General features: G+C 37.4%; 2 protein-coding genes and 1 long non-coding RNA gene across 6 annotated transcripts; 1 reads left to right on the forward strand and 2 right to left on the reverse strand.

Moving 5' to 3' along the window:
- The first annotated feature begins 2,478 nt into the window (after window positions 1-2,478).
- LOC113704107 (uncharacterized protein At5g41620-like) lies at window positions 2,479-6,477 on the forward strand. The gene is made up of 3 exons (XM_027225773.2): window positions 2,479-3,270; window positions 4,049-4,171; window positions 4,764-6,477. The coding sequence occupies exons 1-3, from the start codon at window positions 2,782-2,784 to the stop codon at window positions 6,288-6,290; spliced, it is 2,139 nt and encodes a 712-aa protein (XP_027081574.1). The 5' UTR covers window positions 2,479-2,781; the 3' UTR covers window positions 6,291-6,477.
- A 371-nt stretch (window positions 6,478-6,848) lies between these two features.
- Window positions 6,849-9,067, reverse strand: LOC113704108 (uncharacterized). 3 transcript variants are annotated; one of them, XM_072060650.1, is made up of 7 exons: window positions 8,641-9,067; window positions 8,355-8,527; window positions 8,153-8,279; window positions 7,937-8,053; window positions 7,739-7,852; window positions 7,301-7,424; window positions 6,849-7,219 (listed from the first exon to the last, which is right to left on the reverse strand). In XM_072060650.1, the coding sequence occupies exons 1-7, from the start codon at window positions 8,926-8,928 to the stop codon at window positions 7,104-7,106; spliced, it is 1,059 nt and encodes a 352-aa protein (XP_071916751.1). In that variant the 5' UTR covers window positions 8,929-9,067; the 3' UTR covers window positions 6,849-7,103. The 3 variants fall into 3 exon arrangements, with proteins under 3 accessions (XP_071916751.1, XP_027081575.1, XP_027081576.1); XM_027225774.2 differs by having other exon boundaries at window positions 7,682-7,852; window positions 8,641-9,061; XM_027225775.2 differs by having other exon boundaries at window positions 7,682-7,852; window positions 8,153-8,255; window positions 8,641-9,058.
- Window positions 9,068-12,450: 3,383 nt separating this feature from the next.
- On the reverse strand, window positions 12,451-14,093 carry LOC113703990 (uncharacterized). Of its 2 annotated transcripts, XR_011820143.1 has the most exons (3): window positions 13,452-14,093; window positions 12,940-13,153; window positions 12,451-12,777 (listed from the first exon to the last, which is right to left on the reverse strand). It is a non-coding gene; the product is annotated as an uncharacterized lncRNA (long non-coding RNA). The 2 variants fall into 2 exon arrangements; XR_011820142.1 differs by having other exon boundaries at window positions 12,940-14,093.
- Between the last annotated feature and the right edge of the window lie 2,258 nt (window positions 14,094-16,351).

Consider the following 16,351-nt stretch of genomic DNA (forward strand, 5'->3'; position numbering starts at 1 on the left):
TCCTCTGGATTCATTGTTCGCCTCTCTTTATTGTGCTCATGCTCTCTCATCCTACTTCTAGATTCATCTATCTCTCCTTTTTTTTTTGTTTTCTCATCTAACGTTTAATTTTCATAAGAAAAGAAATTAATTACAACAAAATCATTTAATTAGCACAAAACTTCATTTATGCGACGGATAACGCTAATTTGTTGGTTATCTTTTTTTTTTAAATCAAAATCAGCTTTTTTTAAAAAACTTCTTTTGAGAACACCTATGTATTCATTAAAATAGCTTTTTTTTTAATAGTAAACGAGAACGCATGATTTATTATGAAAATTTTGATTTTCAAGAATCAATTTTACAAAATCAGAATCAGTTAGACAGCAAAGCAAACATCAACGGCTTTAGTATTTACCGGATCCTAATCCTGTACGGCCGTGCAGTAGTATGTTGAAAGTGCATGGATAAAGAAAGGTACAATAATAAATGCCCAGTCTGGGTTCGGTCCGGTGGTTGTAGCCCAGTTGGGTGAGAGCCACCAACCAAGGATCGAATCCCAGTCGTTAACATTGACCGATGATGTTGGGCAGTCTCTCGCGGTCACGCAGTGAGATTAGTTGGGGCGTACGGTAACCAGTTCTCGGCCCCAGATACCCACTGTGATGAAAAAAAAAAAAGAAAAAAAAGAAAGGTACAATAATAAAAGGTCAAGGGCAAAAGGTTATCCAACTTGTCGCATGTGTAGAATTTATTGGTTCTCCCAATTGTAGGAGGAGTCTATCAGATATATAGCCTGTTAAATTAGCCAGTTGGACCCTATTGGAATCTAACCTCCCCCAGCAAGGCAAGGCAACGACTATTAAAGAAGAATCCTATGGACTTTAAGAAAAACAAAATTGCAAAGAATCCGTTGGAACAAATTTTCGCTCTCCCGGCCCAAGAGTCCAAGCCCAAGATCGAATATGGGTGCTAGGTCCCAAATTGTCCACAATGTAATTAAACTTTACCTTTGTCCTTAATACCCACCTTAATTGATAAGAAACTCTTTATGTTAATTGGAAAATAATTGAAAAAAATGTATTTAGGAAATATACTGAAAATTGCAAAAGATGGCCAACTACACGTTTGCAACTCCTAGTTAATGTTCATGACTAATGGAGGCAAAACGAAAGTAATTAATTGCAGATAGACCCCAAAAATAAAAGGGTGTCAAATTCAGACACTTTTTTGGAAATGGAAAAAATTATGTGCCTTACGTAATTTGGATGTTTAATTGGACAGAAAACGATGGCATTCTTGAAAGCTACCAAAAACAAGATGCATTGAGCAATGAGTACGACTGGTCCAAATGCAATAAATATACGCTACAATATCTTTTCTTTGGTTTTTTTCAGTCCCCATTGGTTTGGATAGAAATTCTTGCAAAGAAAAGTAAGGTAGTTTTGTGTGCGTTTGTTTAGCAAGCTGCTAATTTTCCTACACTCTTTTATCCCTTTTTCCTGTATTTTGTGTTCAGCAAAAATTTTACAAGATTTTGAGAGAAAATGATTAATTAGACACAAAAATTTTAATAACTATCAATAATTTTTCATTTACTCTCAAAATTTACCTTATATACATTTTTTTTTTTGTAGAAAGGGAATAAAATATTTACAATGACAACATAAAATTAAGTAAGTCGCCCCCAATTAACACTTACACTATCAGCTAAAAGATACAGAGATAATCCAACAGGTGACTAACTGTAAACAATCAAACTATGGTTGAATTTAACAAGAGAATCAACACATTTATGTGTGTTATTAGATCAGCACATCCATCCCCTTGGGCAAAAGTCTTTGCAATCTTCCACAAGGGCCAAAAGTTAATATCCATTGTTGCCGTCAAGAGCCTTTTATTTTATTTACTTTATATACACTTCAAAAAAATTACTACATAAAATTCTACCATGTTAAAATGGGTAATAGTTTCATAAAGTTATTGGGAAGGAACCAAACAATTTCGATGATTCAAGTTTAAGTGTGTTTGGATAGCCAAATAATGGCTAAAAATTATTTGCTTACATCACAAATACAATTTCTAATACACCTTTTTATCTTTTCAATTACTTTTTTATCTCATATACATCATATCATAAAAAGTGTTACAGTAATTATTTCAGATAATATTTCAAATAATCTCCTATCCAAACTAGTACTGCATGGAATGGAATGCTGGCCAGCCTTGTTTGGATTAAAGTTTTTTGTATGGATTAAAGTTTTTTGTAGAAAAATTTTTCAAACAACTTTTTATCTTACATTTCATTACAGTTTTTTTTTACACTCTACGATAAATCCAAAAAATAGAAAGAATTTTCCCCTTTTTCCCCCTTAAGATTTTATCAAATAGCATTGAAGATTATTGAGCAGTGAAGTAACTCGATTGTTGATTCTAGCCTGCATTCACATCTCCGGGAAAGGTAAAAATGAACGTGCGGGCAGGTAATATATTGCGCTTTTGCCTGTATCATAGTCAATAGCCAGCCATAGGACATAGGACCCTCTCCTCGTAAAAAGTTTACTTGCCATGGAGCCACAACAGAAAGAATCCCAGAATTCCAGTTCCGCCGTGAGAGCCATAGTCCACAAACAAAAAAGTACAAGTACAAAGATTGATGGATTTGTAAGAAAACTAGCTAAGCCTAGCAGCAAGTTAAACCATATGGACAAGTAAGTGAAGAGAGAAGAGAGAGAAGAAGGGATGAGAAAATGAAACAATAAAGAAAAGAAGGCAACTTTGAGGTGTAGACTATAGACAGAGATGAAAAGGAGAGAAAAAAGTGGGAAAGGGCCAGCAGAAAAGCAAGAAAATTTGGGGGAAAAGTTGAAGAGAGTAGGGAAAAGAGGGGGACATAGCACTCCGGTTGTACCCTTTTGGAGACTAGAGCTACAATTACAACTACAACAACAAAACCTCCCCCTCCCTCTTTTAGCTGCCAATAGTACTAGTGCTGCTGCTCATCATCATAGTAGGGGTGGTGGGGGCGGTGGCGAAGAAGTTGAAAGGGTGCAAGTTACCAACGCTGGAGTCAGCCCTTTTCAGTTTCCTTCTGTTTCTGCAAGAAAACTCGCTGCCACCCTTTGGGAACTTCATCATTACAAGCTGCCTCTTTCTAGAATGCACCAGGGTGTCGGCATAGCTCCTCCGAGAATCCGACGCCTCCACTACCACCAGCACCATCAGCACCACCCTTATGACGACAAGGGTGATCTTCAACACCCTGATCCTTCACCTAGTTCGCCTGACCTGGTATATAGACTCTTCTATCTTCTTTCATGGGTTATTCTTTCTTTTTCCCTTTTTTTTCCCTGCGATATCTTGTCAGCTAGTTTTACTGGATTTTAATTGTTTTGGCTATTGGTCTATCATTCATGAGTTTTCTTGGGATATTCCTGTTCTTGATTTTCACCTTTTTTTTGTTGTGATCTGTAAAAGCTTTGATCTTGGAACTTAGCAATTTGACGAGGCGTCCATCGTTTTGGGTAATGTTTGATTGTTTTGATAATTGTGCTTCTTAGGCGGCCAGGGGCTTGCCTAACTGCAATCATTTCATCCTTATGGAATTTCTCTTCTCAAATTGGTGGCCAGGGGCTCTTGTCAAGCTAATTGCAAATTCTATGTCGCTCGATTATATTGTTGTCTCTTGGACAATGGACTTTTTTTTAGGTTTGGGGGTTAGGCTGCTTGTGGTTTCCATCATGCATCTGATGGCGAATGGGGTGCTTTACTGTCTTATGAAATTATGTCAACTTGTATTGGTGTTTCTTTACTTCACAGGAATGGAATTTTGGAATGTGTGCCTAAGTTGGGTTTATATTTTCTCCCCTTAATCATGGAACTTACTTCTGATGATCTTGTATTGTGGATATCATATAGATGTTCAGCACTGTCGTGCTTTTGGAATATTTAGGAATGGATGCATCATTTGATCTTTCATGTTCTTCATCGATGAAATTAATTCAAGCTGGCATAGTTCTATGTTCTAATGTTCACTTTGCTGATAACTTCTCCCATTTTCTAATGCCAGCCCGGAAGTGCTAGCAGTTTGAGGAGGCATGTCGCTTTACTGATGCAACATCACCGACCCGCTGAAAGAAGCAATCATGCCTTGCAACCTGTTTCTCCTGCTAGTTATGGTAGTTCATTGGAGGTACACATCATGTTCTTTGCTCTTTCCTAATACAGCTTGACTTGTCTTTGCTTATAACTGTTTTATGGAGAAACCATTTGAAGAATCTTGATCTCTTTTAAGTTTGCTGTAGCTTGCTCTGCATTTTTTGGCCTCGTACGTTAACTCTATGGGCAAAATCCAGATTTATCTTTTCATTATCTTTATAAAATAACACGATTTAACTTGTCCTATTATTTGTTTTTTATTCACTGGATAGTGTATGGTTCTGTTTAAAAACTTTTGAGACTCATAGTTTGCTGAAAACGCTCGTCACATCCAGGATATGTCCACCAAAAAAACCATGGAGCCATGCAGCTTTGTATGCCACAGGGAAATTCATGCAATCTACCCATTCTTCACCCAATTCCCTTTCCCTTTTCCCATTTCCCTTATTGTAAACAACTCCTGTGTCACATTTTCTGTCAATGAATTATTTTTCAAGTTTGGAAAAACGTCGTCTTACCATAGCATCACATGGCCGATAGGCATCCTTTAGTTGTACAATGATTGATCATGAATGGTCTATGCATGCATAGCCTTTACAGCTCAACCTATAACTTGTGTCTTTCAGGTGGCACCTTATAACCCTGCCATTAGCCCTAGCAGTTCTATAGGCTTCAGGGGAAGGATTGGTGAGACAAGCTATAGCCTCAAGACATCTACAGAACTGCTAAAGGTATTGAATCGAATTTGGAGCCTTGAAGAGCAGCATGCTTCCAATGTATCACTGGTGCGAGAACTGAAGAAGGAATTAGACCATGCTCGTGCCCGTATCAAAGAGTTGGTAAGAGATCAGCAAGCCGATCGACAGGAGATAGATGAATTGATGAAACAGATTGCAGAGGATAAATTAGCCAGAAAAAGCAAGGAGCAGGATCGCATTAATTTGGCTATTCAATCTGTAAGGGAAGAACTTGAAGATGAAAGGAAGTTGAGAAAGCGCTCAGAGAGCCTGCACCGGAAATTAGCCCGGGAGCTTCATGAGGTGAAAATGTCATTTGCAACAGCTTTAAAAGAGCTAGAGAAAGAGAGAAAATCACGTGTGCTTTTAGAAGACCTTTGCGATGAGTTTGCTTGGGGAATAAGAGATTCTGAACAAGAACTGCGTGCTCTAAGACAGAGGTATGACAAGGACTGGACTGAAAAAGCTGGTCATGATCACTTAGTACTTCATATGTCCGAATCATGGCTTGATGAGCGAATGCAGATGAAGCTTGAGCACCAGAATAATTTAGGAGGTAGGACTGTGGTTGTGGACAAGTTGAACTCTGAAATAGAGGCCTTTCTTCGAGCTAAAAGAATTGCCAAGAGTAACAAGAATAACCATTTGCCAGCAAGAGATGTTAAATTTCGTAAGAGCACTTTGGAATCAACCCCTCTGAATGTTGGTGTTAGTGCTCCTCAAGATGAGGACGATGCAGATGATTCTGCAGGTAGTGGGTCACATTGCTTTGAGCTACACAAACCAAGTGCTCTTGAGATAAAATCCCAAGAGAATGATGTTGAGGAGGATCATATTGATGATAGACTGAAGCAAAATCAAACAAAGAAACTTCCATCCAATGACAAAACAAAATCACGTAGTCCAGCCAGTTTGCAGGTGAAGTTTGAAGAACAGATGGCTCGAGCTGTATTGCATAGTGAAAGCAAAGACCATTTTGAAGATTTGGATCAGAGAAATTCCCAGGCATTGAATCCAGTTGAAATTAGCATTTCAAAGAGGTCTGAAATAGGTGAAGCAACAGAAGAGGGCAGTTCAGTGAGAAGAAATAAACCAGATGGAACCCCTGAACCTAACTCTAACTACATGATTGATAATTTAATAAGGAGCCATTATTTGTTATCAGAGAGTGGGAGCACGCATCCTGAAAAAGATTATGGGCTAGCATCTGGTGGTAGTTCTGTCTGGAGAAGTCGTGCGAGTCCGGTAAGGCAATGGACCGAGAGACTTCCATCCAATGAGCTGGAGATATCTGAATCCTCTTCAAAATTGCCTCCAGATTTGAAGGAGAATACTTTAAAGGCGAAGCTCATTGAAGCAAGGACAAGGAGCCAAAGGTCCCGCTCGCGTTTAAAGGGCTCCAAAGTCTCCTTCTAGGCTTGATTTGGTAGCTTGCAAGCCCATCTACCGGGTGTTTTGTGAATACGAGTCTTATTACACTACGGAATTGTATGTCAAGGTATCCACCTTTGTACGTAGTTTTGGAAGTTAATCTTGTACAAGTGTATTTTTTTTTTTTTTTTGGGGTTCTTGACCAGTGAGTTTCAAAGAAGATTTAGAATAATTTGTTGTCCATTAGTTTAAAGCTTTAACGTTGTTGTTTAAGATCTTTTAACTTTTCGGACCCTAACTTCAACACCGACTTTACCAAATGCAATTGGCTTAGTTAAATCCTGGATTTTGTATGGGTAGAGTCACTTGATCTTTAAATTGAAATGACAATACAAACTCTAAAGAGAGATTTGATTTTGATTAATTTGCTGATAGTCAGCAAATAGTATCAGAAATAATCTATTGATGTATCTGATGTGATCATTTAACTGAAACAGTTTTTTTTTTTTTTTGTTTTCCAAGTGGGTTGGGGGTTGGGCGAGGATGCTATCATCCCTAATACGTGATTTCTTTCCAAATGCAGGAATATTAGTCATGGTAGAATTGCAGATAAATTCGTCTTCTCCTTTGTTTGGGAAAGACAAGACTTCATAATTTGCATCCAAGTAAGAGGTAGAACACTAAAAACGGAAGATGAAAGCAAGAGATCCAAGAAGGGAAACACCTCCCTTGCAAAACCACGAGTTAATGAGCATCAGCGCTTAGGCAGACTACTACAACGAGATTAAGAAGTCATAGACCTTGCTTTTTGCTTGACAACATGCGAATCTTCTTCTCTGGGGATATGTCCAGCTGCTTTTATGACATTGAAAACACATACGAGGGTTCTCTTTGCTTTGGGTTCCCTTCTGTAATCGATAGAGTATTGTCATCTAAATCAATAAGAACCGTACAGAGGGTGTAAAGTACTGGTCCTGTAAGAAAGGCAAACGGCATTAGGCACAAAATACTTAACCGCACAGCAGAGAAGAATGTTACGGATTTCCATAAGCAACCTGTCATATAAATGGGGTATGTTTTATCACTTGTGTCTCCAAGGAGCGAAAGGAAATCAATTTTTGAACTCTTTGGCAGTAGAGCAGCACTTTTTTGTCTAGTCAGTGAATTCTCATCCTGTACCTGAACAGCCGAAAACGGGGAAGTGCTTGTATGGTTATACACCTATAAGAGTTCATATAATGGATTGAAACTCTTCTATTCTGATGTTAGAATGGCAAGAACAGATCGATGATTGACCTCTTCCATTCGTTACTTTTTGTAGAAGAGGTTTAATTGTATAACATTGAACTGGTACAATATAGTAATCAACACAACAGTAATTAGCTGACTCTAAACATGATTTTTGTATAATTTCATACGTCTCCTAAACATGTCACCTGGTGAACTTGAAGATGAAGGTACATATTTGCATGGAAGAATGGAGTTTCCCCAACCTCAAGTACGGAAACTCGAGTTCTTGATGCAGTTTCCACGTTCAAAATTCTCCGCGTCCCTGTGTCAATCAGATTGTAACTGTGTCCCACGGAAACTTCTGATGAACGAATTCTCTAAAACCAAAACAAACATTCAAATTAGTACCTATCCTCCCCTCAATTCAAAGTTAATTATACTGTTAAAGAGAGATGTATTACGGTTAAGGCATCATCCATGCTCTCGGCTTCAAGCAAGTCTCTCGAAATGAAGTTCCGGCCAATCCCACCAGCCACAATCTCAGACTGAGACGGCGGTACAGAGTTCAGCGTAAATGCCTAGAGAGTACAATTTCATGAGTGATGGCTCCAGAGCAATTTATTGACTTGAACTGAAACCAGAAGTACAATTCAGGCAAAGTAAGTATCCAGAAGTACCAATCCAAGACTATTAAAGGCAAAGGCACAGCTTGGAAGCTCTCCTGCATATGTATAAGCAGTGAAACATAGTCCATTTGGAAGTATTCCCTTGATCAAATACCTGCAGCGGCATTTCATTTCAAGCCTGTAGCTTGCAGTATATCACGTGGGTCAAATAGACATTATTGTATTAACATTCAGAGGCTGCAAAAGAACTTACGTGTGGCCTATTAAAGCAACATTTGCATCCTCATTATGAGCTGCAATAGCCATGTAATCACTAACCACAAGTATATCAGAGCAATCATCATTGTTATCGTCCCTCGAACTCAAATCTGCTTCGGATTTCGGTATAAATGGAAGTATTTCCTTCCTGAAGTTGAGCAGCAAAATCTGGGCAAAAGAAAAAAAAACAATAATGATAAAACAAAACAGGAGACTTCAAGTTTTGACCATGATAAATGAACATTCCTAGCGTTTCATTAGCTTTTGAGCGCAAACATTACATCAAGAAATGGCACCCCACTTCCTTGAGCAGTTCCCAGAAGTTCATTCCAGTAATTGGGGAACTTTTTCTGGTTATTTTCAGATAAAGCTTTGATGAGCTTGTGGCCTTGAGGAGTTTGAGCAAATGGCAGCAGCCGGTTTTGAAGGATAAGGTCTGTGGCAAGCCTACTTCTTATCTGTCCGGAGAACCTGTGGCCTATCAAGAATCCCATGCTGTAGCCATCTGCACAAGGGCCAACTTCAAAGATTTCCAGTTGTTTCGCGTCATTGCCTGGCTTCTCCTCCATAGTATGATCAGGCTCTATTGCTGTGCTTGGCTTTGGGAGTCCGGATTAGCAGTTGCGGTTGGGCAAAACCATTCCCGCAATCTTGCCTCTACACTTTCCCCACCTAAACTCAATATGTATATGTTGCCTAACATTTTAGTGCCTAAAGATAACATCATATCTTTTCATGGCAAAATTATCCTTACTAAATTTCTTTACACAACCTGAAAATTCACCAAATGTCATTTGTGAATTGTTGCTAAATGCAGTACATATTTGGCCAAAAAATAAACAGCTCAAAATTATTTGATTCTAGCAAGTAGGAAAAAAAAATCATAAACTTCAGCAACCAAAAAGTTTAAAGAAGTTTTCATCCAATTTTGTTGATTAATATGTTGTGACTAATATTTTAGCAAACGATCCCCATGGACTCTCACTGGTTGTATTTCTGGGCCAAAAGGCCCAGGACAAATTCTTTTGGTCTGGACATTTCCAACAATCATGCTGGTCCAATTCGACTCCAATTATCTAATCCTGCTGAAGACAAATTTGTCGTAGCAATTTTCTGCAAATTTTCCTGGTTTCTGAACCGGGGGAAACTAGCTAAGCAACAGCTGTCAGTCTGGCTACAATTGATTTAGTTTCCTGCAAATACTTTCCATTTTACAATTAATTTTTGAAGCCATGTTTAGGAAATAGGAATTCTATGCTTTCCACGCTGCTGTTCGTGGGCCGACATGCAGTGCGAATTTCGTCGCAAAGGTATCCATCCATCCACATGAAGGCGGAATTTACCACCCCATTAAAACCACGTCTTTCTGAGTGGCGTGGTCTTTCTGAGCGGTCGAAAGTTCAACTCAATGCCTGGGTCGTAAAAAGGTTTCAGTCACATAAAGGCGTCACCTGACACTCCCAAAATAAGGCACGCCTTTTGGGTAGCTGAAAAAAGGCCAACAATAGGGTTTGATCTGGTTTGATTATTTTGAGTTATTATAGATTCTGTTTTTGGATAATTAGCTTTTGTGATATTATCGATTTTTTTTTTTGTATTCTGATTATAGATTTTGTAATGACAAAAATTGTTAAAATCTATAGTTATCGAAATAGTAGTTTTTACTGATTATAATTATTCTCCATAATCAGGTTTTATAATCAAATTTTGTAAAATTTAAAACAACTGAGAACAAGATCCATCATATCAAACAGATTTAGGGTTGGACTTCTACAAAGTTCATCTTCCTTCTTGTGCTGTTCTTGGAATCTTTTTTATCCCTCCTATTATTTTTTTTTTTTTACCACACAACTATCTCAACCTGTGTTCTCTCCAAAAACATTTTGTTGTGAAGCTTGCTAAAACTTGTCATGATTTGTTGGGGAGGGTTGAATTAGGCGGTAATAAGGTGAAAAGGAATGTAAGTAGGAGGTCTTGACTTAAAAAAAAAAATATCATGATTATAATGATGAAACTGTAAGGCTAAAAATTAACTCAAAACAACATCAAGGAATCTTTTCACAAGAGAATATCCAACACCTAGCACAGCTTGCTTTCTGTAAATTATATCATCAAAATGAAACCAAAAAGAAAATCAGATGCCTATTCCATAATAAATTCCTTTTTTTTTTTGAGGAAATTCCATAATAAATTCCTATTTCATATTGTCCCACTCCCATCCTTGAGCAAGAGCCCGGATCGGAACAATCCCTTCTCTCTCTCTCTCGTTTATTGTTGTTCACACAATTGAAGGAGAATCATAAATGGCAACCATTGTTCATTAATGAATTTGAATGGTAGGGACTGATCAGTGTTGACTGTGTAGGAAAGCAGGGTGGTGGGCAGCCGCTGCCTGAGCTTGATCGTGTCTGTGTCCATAGGGAGTTCTAATGATCCTATTCATTGGAAAGTCGCCTTAGTTTATATCCAACAACAGCTTCTTCTTCAACAGTTATGTATTTAATCCGAAGAAAATCATGGTGAGACAGGCCCCAGTTACAGTTTGGCGTTTGCATGAACAACACTACTACTTTTAACTGGCAGCTATCTTGAATCCTTATGAAAACGTGTCTCCCGCTGGAAATTGGAACTTAAATTGGTGTAGAAACAAAAAAGGCCACTTCGATCTCATAATGTGTTACATCTGATGAAGTTACATCGTATCTGTTTTTTAATTCAAGATTAGGAAAAGTAATATATTATCATAGTAACAAGTAATAATTGACATAAAAAGTGAAAATACAAAATGTTTTAGATTAAAATGAATGAATGTCACTAGCTGGCTACAGCATTTGACTTGCGTTTTGTTTATCAAGCTCAGATTACTTTAGGATGTGTTCAACCAGCTACTAAATATTCCAGGTTTTAAGATGATCGATGCTGGACAGGCAGATGTCATTAAGATACTCGATATAACTTAATCTTCTTCTCCCAGTGGATTGGAGCATCTAGGGCCCGTCCAAAAGCTAAAGGAATATGTTTCAAGCTTTAATTAATTACTCGGACTTCTGCGTAGAATTAAGAGCAAATTTTGAACGTCAAATCGCACCCAGAGAACAACAAGGCTAAAGAAATTTCGAGGGAAGAGTAGCAGTGGGGGGAGCACTAGATTGAGTTTTAGGATAATTCATCGGGTACCCTTCGCAGATTTGACGCGTGGAAATTCCTTTCCCATTGTGCTATAATATACTATCATTGATGACAAAGGATAAGGGGACTTTGTGTTTGCTAAAGATGGTGCACTGATCAATTATAGATAGCACGAGAAAAAAAAAACTGGCATATTATTAAAAAAAAAACATATAATTTTTCAATTTCTAAGTGTTGCTTATTTCCATGTTTAGTGTGGAGTTGCTAGGCTTGAAGGGATGTAAAATAAGTCCAAATGGTGAAAACTTTTGTGTGGTGGAAGTTGTTGTTTCCTTTTGAGTAGATTGATTTGTGTAGCAGGTCATTTTCCCATGAAAATTCAGAAGACAGCAATGTGGGATGAAACAATTCGTAAAGTACTGCATTATAGCAAGTCTAATGCAGTGGCATTTCTGTTTCCCTTTGATCTCTAGTTGCTTTTTAGGGTTCCATTCAAATATTCTCAAGAGTTGCAGTGCAGCCAAGGCAGTAGCAATGACGCGAGTACCAAAATAACTCCCTTATAGTATTGGTAATATATTGACCCAAAATTTACATTTCCTCCAATAACATCGATGTAGCCCTATATATATATATATTACGAATAGAGCTCTTCCCTTAAAATATAATCATCTGAACCTACAATTTTACCTTTTTTTCATGTTAGTACATACACAAATTGTTGGCTAAGTATGAAAACAAGCTCCGATAGATAAGGGTCCGTTTGGATTTCTATTTTCTGAAGTCATTGTAAAAAAATATATCGACATACGCGAAGTAAAATAGTGATTGAGAAATGCGCTTATAGAAAATGTAAATTTTTAAAAAAAAAACGCAATCCAAACGAGGAATTGGCCCTAATTATAATGTCACCATCCATACAAACCATCTAAAAAAGTACAAACTTCAGGAATTGGCCCTAGTTATACAATGGATATTAAATTAATACACAAAGTCAAGTACACGAGAGCTGGTCTAATGTTATAAAGGATCAAGATCTACTGGAAAGCTATGCAAATTTAGACCAGTTAACCCCTAGTCAAGACACAGATTAGTGGTAAATTAACTGACTGCACCTTCTACAATATCACTATGTTTATAGCCTTGAGGCTGGGAGCATCCTCCTGTTCAGGAGCTCTGGATGATTTCTCTTCATGGGTCCAAGAAAGTACGTCCTTTGAAACATTCTGCCAATTTTTGGATGTAATGAATCCCTTGGCTCATTGGTCGATCTTCTTGAGAACTTGCAGCTAAAACAAGATTGTGGATCATAAAAAGGAAAAGGAAAAAAAAAATCAGAAGACACGAATAAATCTTGACATGCTTACCAAAGAAACCGAAAAGGATAAATCGAAGAGAAGTATACTAGCTGGTATAAATTTAGCACTAGCATATTTTCAAGGTATACCCACAGTTGGAACTTTGGATGGATGACGAGGATATTTTGGTAATTGCATCAGCTTCTGAGAGACATATCTGGGAACTTGATGCAATAAGTGGGCAATAACCAAGAAACGCATTGTCGTAGAGCGTTTACAGCATGACAAGAAAGTCACTTTGACGAAACCCTAAATCCATTGTTTCCCATCCACTGGGGTTATAGTTGAATTAACATTCAACATATGCCTAGCATACAAATGAAAGAAAAAGACAATCGACATGCGAAAATGGGTTAGTTGATTAGTGGTGAAGCTCTTCCCTAAACAACTAAATTCTCCATATAATAATGTTAGAAAGACAAACATCATGGTCACAGAATCTAGTCAAGATGTATAATCGGTTTCTTTAAACAAACCAAGCCCTCAAGCTCATGATGAGTCAAACATCATCATATGCAGAATATAGTACTCTATTAGTAATCTACACTTATCTTCTACTTTTGCCTGCTGTATGTTGAGGTGCAGAATAAGCAAAACATATCTACCTGCAAGACTAGAGCTGATGAAGACTGAAAAGGCCGAATCTCAGGCTAATATAGATGATAAAAGTAAAGGGAGCTCCCTTCAGTCCAAGTACAGGAAGCTTAAGAATCAATTTTTCTCCCGCATCATTCACTCAGTTACTGAGTACCAATCTTACTCAGCATTTGGATGAATGAGTCGGCAGCTAATTGAATCCTACTGCCACCCATGAGTGGACTGAAGAAAGCTCTCTTTTTTAAGGTATATCCAAACCTCAATCCAACCGCATCAAACTGCAAAAGCAACAAACAATTAAGCAAACTTAGCAATAAAACCTGAAAATGGGAGAGCCAAGCTTGTGACATGTGCAACTTGTACATTATATGTAGGACTGGAGATGCCCTAATTAGCCCAAAGCACGCACATAAACACACACGTATAGACAGAGAGAGTGAAAAGGAGAGAATGATCTCAGCGGTAGGTTCAAATATGAACTCCCCACGTATCAAGCCATGTGGTAGCTTATATGTTCCGGGACGGAGGAAAGGGCTTTATATAGCCAAAAGAGAGACGGTATTATGGTTATACAATATGTAATAATGGAAAGCAAGGCGGGGAGTTACTCATATTATTCTTTTCTTCTGTTTTTCTCCTTTTGCGAAGAACACTCCCCCTAATCTCATTGCCTTACTTTGCATATGCTTTAGCTTTGCGGGGATTTTAATATTAGTAGAAGGGAAACATATCTGTTTAAAAAAAATGAATTTAGACTGGAAGGCAATAGTATGGTATGATGGAATTGGAGCAGCGCAAGTAACTAGGCGCGGTAAGTTGGATGTACACACACCACAAGTACTGAGAATTATGCGTTGAATAAACCTCTGTATGTGCCTGTTTTCTGTTGTAATCCATCTTGTATGTGTGCGTGCATGATGTAATTTTGTCTTTTAATGAAATTATAAAGTTTTGTCAAAAAAAATATCAAACTGTATTTATGATAAAGTCCTCAAAATTGCATGTGTATAAACAATAACAAAAAGAAAATTTCAGGTGTCCGAAGAAAGAGTAAATGGTTACTGAAAATTCATCGTTCATGCAAACATAGCAAAATTAGTAACACTGACATATTTGTAAAAGCAAAATAAAGGCAGACTTTTAATCTTTTGCAAGGAACTTTCCCCGCGGGTTAAGAACTTTGCACTGTGCACTTGCTTCATTCCAACAGAGATCAGTATCTCAATACTATTAAATTGGATGATTAATAAGCCAACTTTGATCACTTTCAAGTTTACTAATGAAGACAAACTTCTATCTTATGCATACACTTGCATCGAGGCATCTCCTTTTAGCTCATTCTAGTAGAGCACAACACCTAAGTGAAAGATAAAGCAGACATCAAGCCATTGCGCTTGCTAGTTGCTCGATTCATTTAATTGAAATTCTACCTTTTCACATTGACTTATATTCTGATCCTTTAATTAGTATGGATTAGGAAAAGATGGAGAACCCGAAATGCTCCACTTTTCTGTTTATTCAACTCTATATGCCTGCATGAGCAGTGCTAAAGAAATCCTATAGATTCCTATGAAAAATCCGTATGTAGGATTTGTAGGCAAACGGGCACTCTTTTCACACGGTGGTATAATCCCAATTTGACAATATCAAGCGTAGGCTTTCTGCAATTACATCACATCATGTGCACACCGAATGATCGAGTTCTAATTAATAAACTTAAGAACGTGAAAAAGAAAAGAACAAATTAGTACCACTGATCACAACTTTAACCTCAATCTTTTTCAGGAAAAGGGAGATATATTATACTACGTTGAAAATCCTTTTCAATTTAAGAAATTCACATATATATATATATATATATATATATATATATATATATATATATTCTTGTATGATGCATCTAGTGCTATGAATCATCCATTGGTGTATTTAGTATCATATTTTTTTTAGCCTGAACTTAGATACGATGTATACTCCTACCACAGAAAAGAACGCAAATTAAATAAAAGCACTTGAAGTTGACGCACCTCCCGCCGGTATATGTATCTTTTTTCTTTTTCTTAAAATCCTTTTAAACATGTAATCTGAAAATTTTTTATTATCCAAAAGCCAAACCGAAATAGGAAAAGGGTGTCCAAGGATTGTTATAATTCAACTATGGATAATATATATGTTATTTTTCCACTCTATAAGATGCTGAGGTTTTTTCTGGTGTCGGCCTCTACTGATCGAAGAGACTCCTCAACCTATTGATATTGATGCCGCCAACGAATCAAAGATTGAAAAAATAGATTAAGAGAATCCATCATGAGGAAAAGTTGCTGATCAGATGGTGGACAGAAGTTTTGCGAGGATAATCACCATATATGTTGGCAGAGTTGGAAAACATCACCATATGTAACTGATAGGAACTAATACCTACAACCTTTTTCAATTGCTTTCGGTTTCCTGCATCTTGGGTGGATGATGGACCTATTAACTTGATTATTATAAAAAATATATATATATATATATATATATATATTTCTCCCTGATAGAGTGAAATGATAGGAAATAGAAGAAAAAATGGAAGCTGGAATGAAGATGAGAAACTCAAAACAACTTTCCCCAGGGATAATCTGGTAAGCCTCCCTCTTTTGTTACAACTTCCAAACCAGAATAAAGAAGGAAAATGAGCTGAATATTTCTGGAAACTCGAAAAATTGTCAAGTTTACTACAAAGAATATAAAGAAATGAAAGGAGCCAGTTGTAGCGGGAGGGATCGTAGGAAGAGCCGATAAGACTAAGGGATAATTGCATAAACCTCCGCTGAAGTTTTTGACACACTAAGGCCTTGCTTGGATTGAAGGTTTTCGTCGGAAAATATTATCGTTTTCCGTGATCACATTTCCCTATCACCTTTTTCCC

The sequence above is a fragment of the Coffea arabica genome, chromosome 8e (genome assembly GCF_036785885.1).
Source record: "Coffea arabica cultivar ET-39 chromosome 8e, Coffea Arabica ET-39 HiFi, whole genome shotgun sequence".
Classification (NCBI taxonomy): Eukaryota; Viridiplantae; Streptophyta; class Magnoliopsida; order Gentianales; family Rubiaceae; genus Coffea; species Coffea arabica.

What these genes read in the sequence shown, in the direction of transcription:
- LOC113704107 (XM_027225773.2), top strand. Translation starts at nt 2,782, where the DNA reads ATGAAAAGGAGAGAAAAAAGTGGGAAAGGGCCAGCAGAAAAGCAAGAA. An exon ending in CACCTAGTTCGCCTGACCTG is followed by an intron (nt 3,271 to 4,048) that starts GTATATAGACTC and finishes TTCTAATGCCAG; the next exon opens with CCCGGAAGTGCTAGCAGTTT. An exon ending in GTTATGGTAGTTCATTGGAG is followed by an intron (nt 4,172 to 4,763) that starts GTACACATCATG and finishes TGTGTCTTTCAG; the next exon opens with GTGGCACCTTATAACCCTGC.
- LOC113704108 (XM_027225774.2), bottom strand. Translation starts at nt 8,928, where the DNA reads ATGGAGGAGAAGCCAGGCAATGACGCGAAACAACTGGAAATCTTTGAA. An exon ending in GTTGCTTTAATAGGCCACAC is followed by an intron (nt 8,280 to 8,354) that starts GTAAGTTCTTTT and finishes TGCAAGCTACAG; the next exon opens with GCTTGAAATGAAATGCCGCT. An exon ending in TTCATCTTCAAGTTCACCAG is followed by an intron (nt 7,425 to 7,681) that starts GTGACATGTTTA and finishes TCGGCTGTTCAG; the next exon opens with GTACAGGATGAGAATTCACT.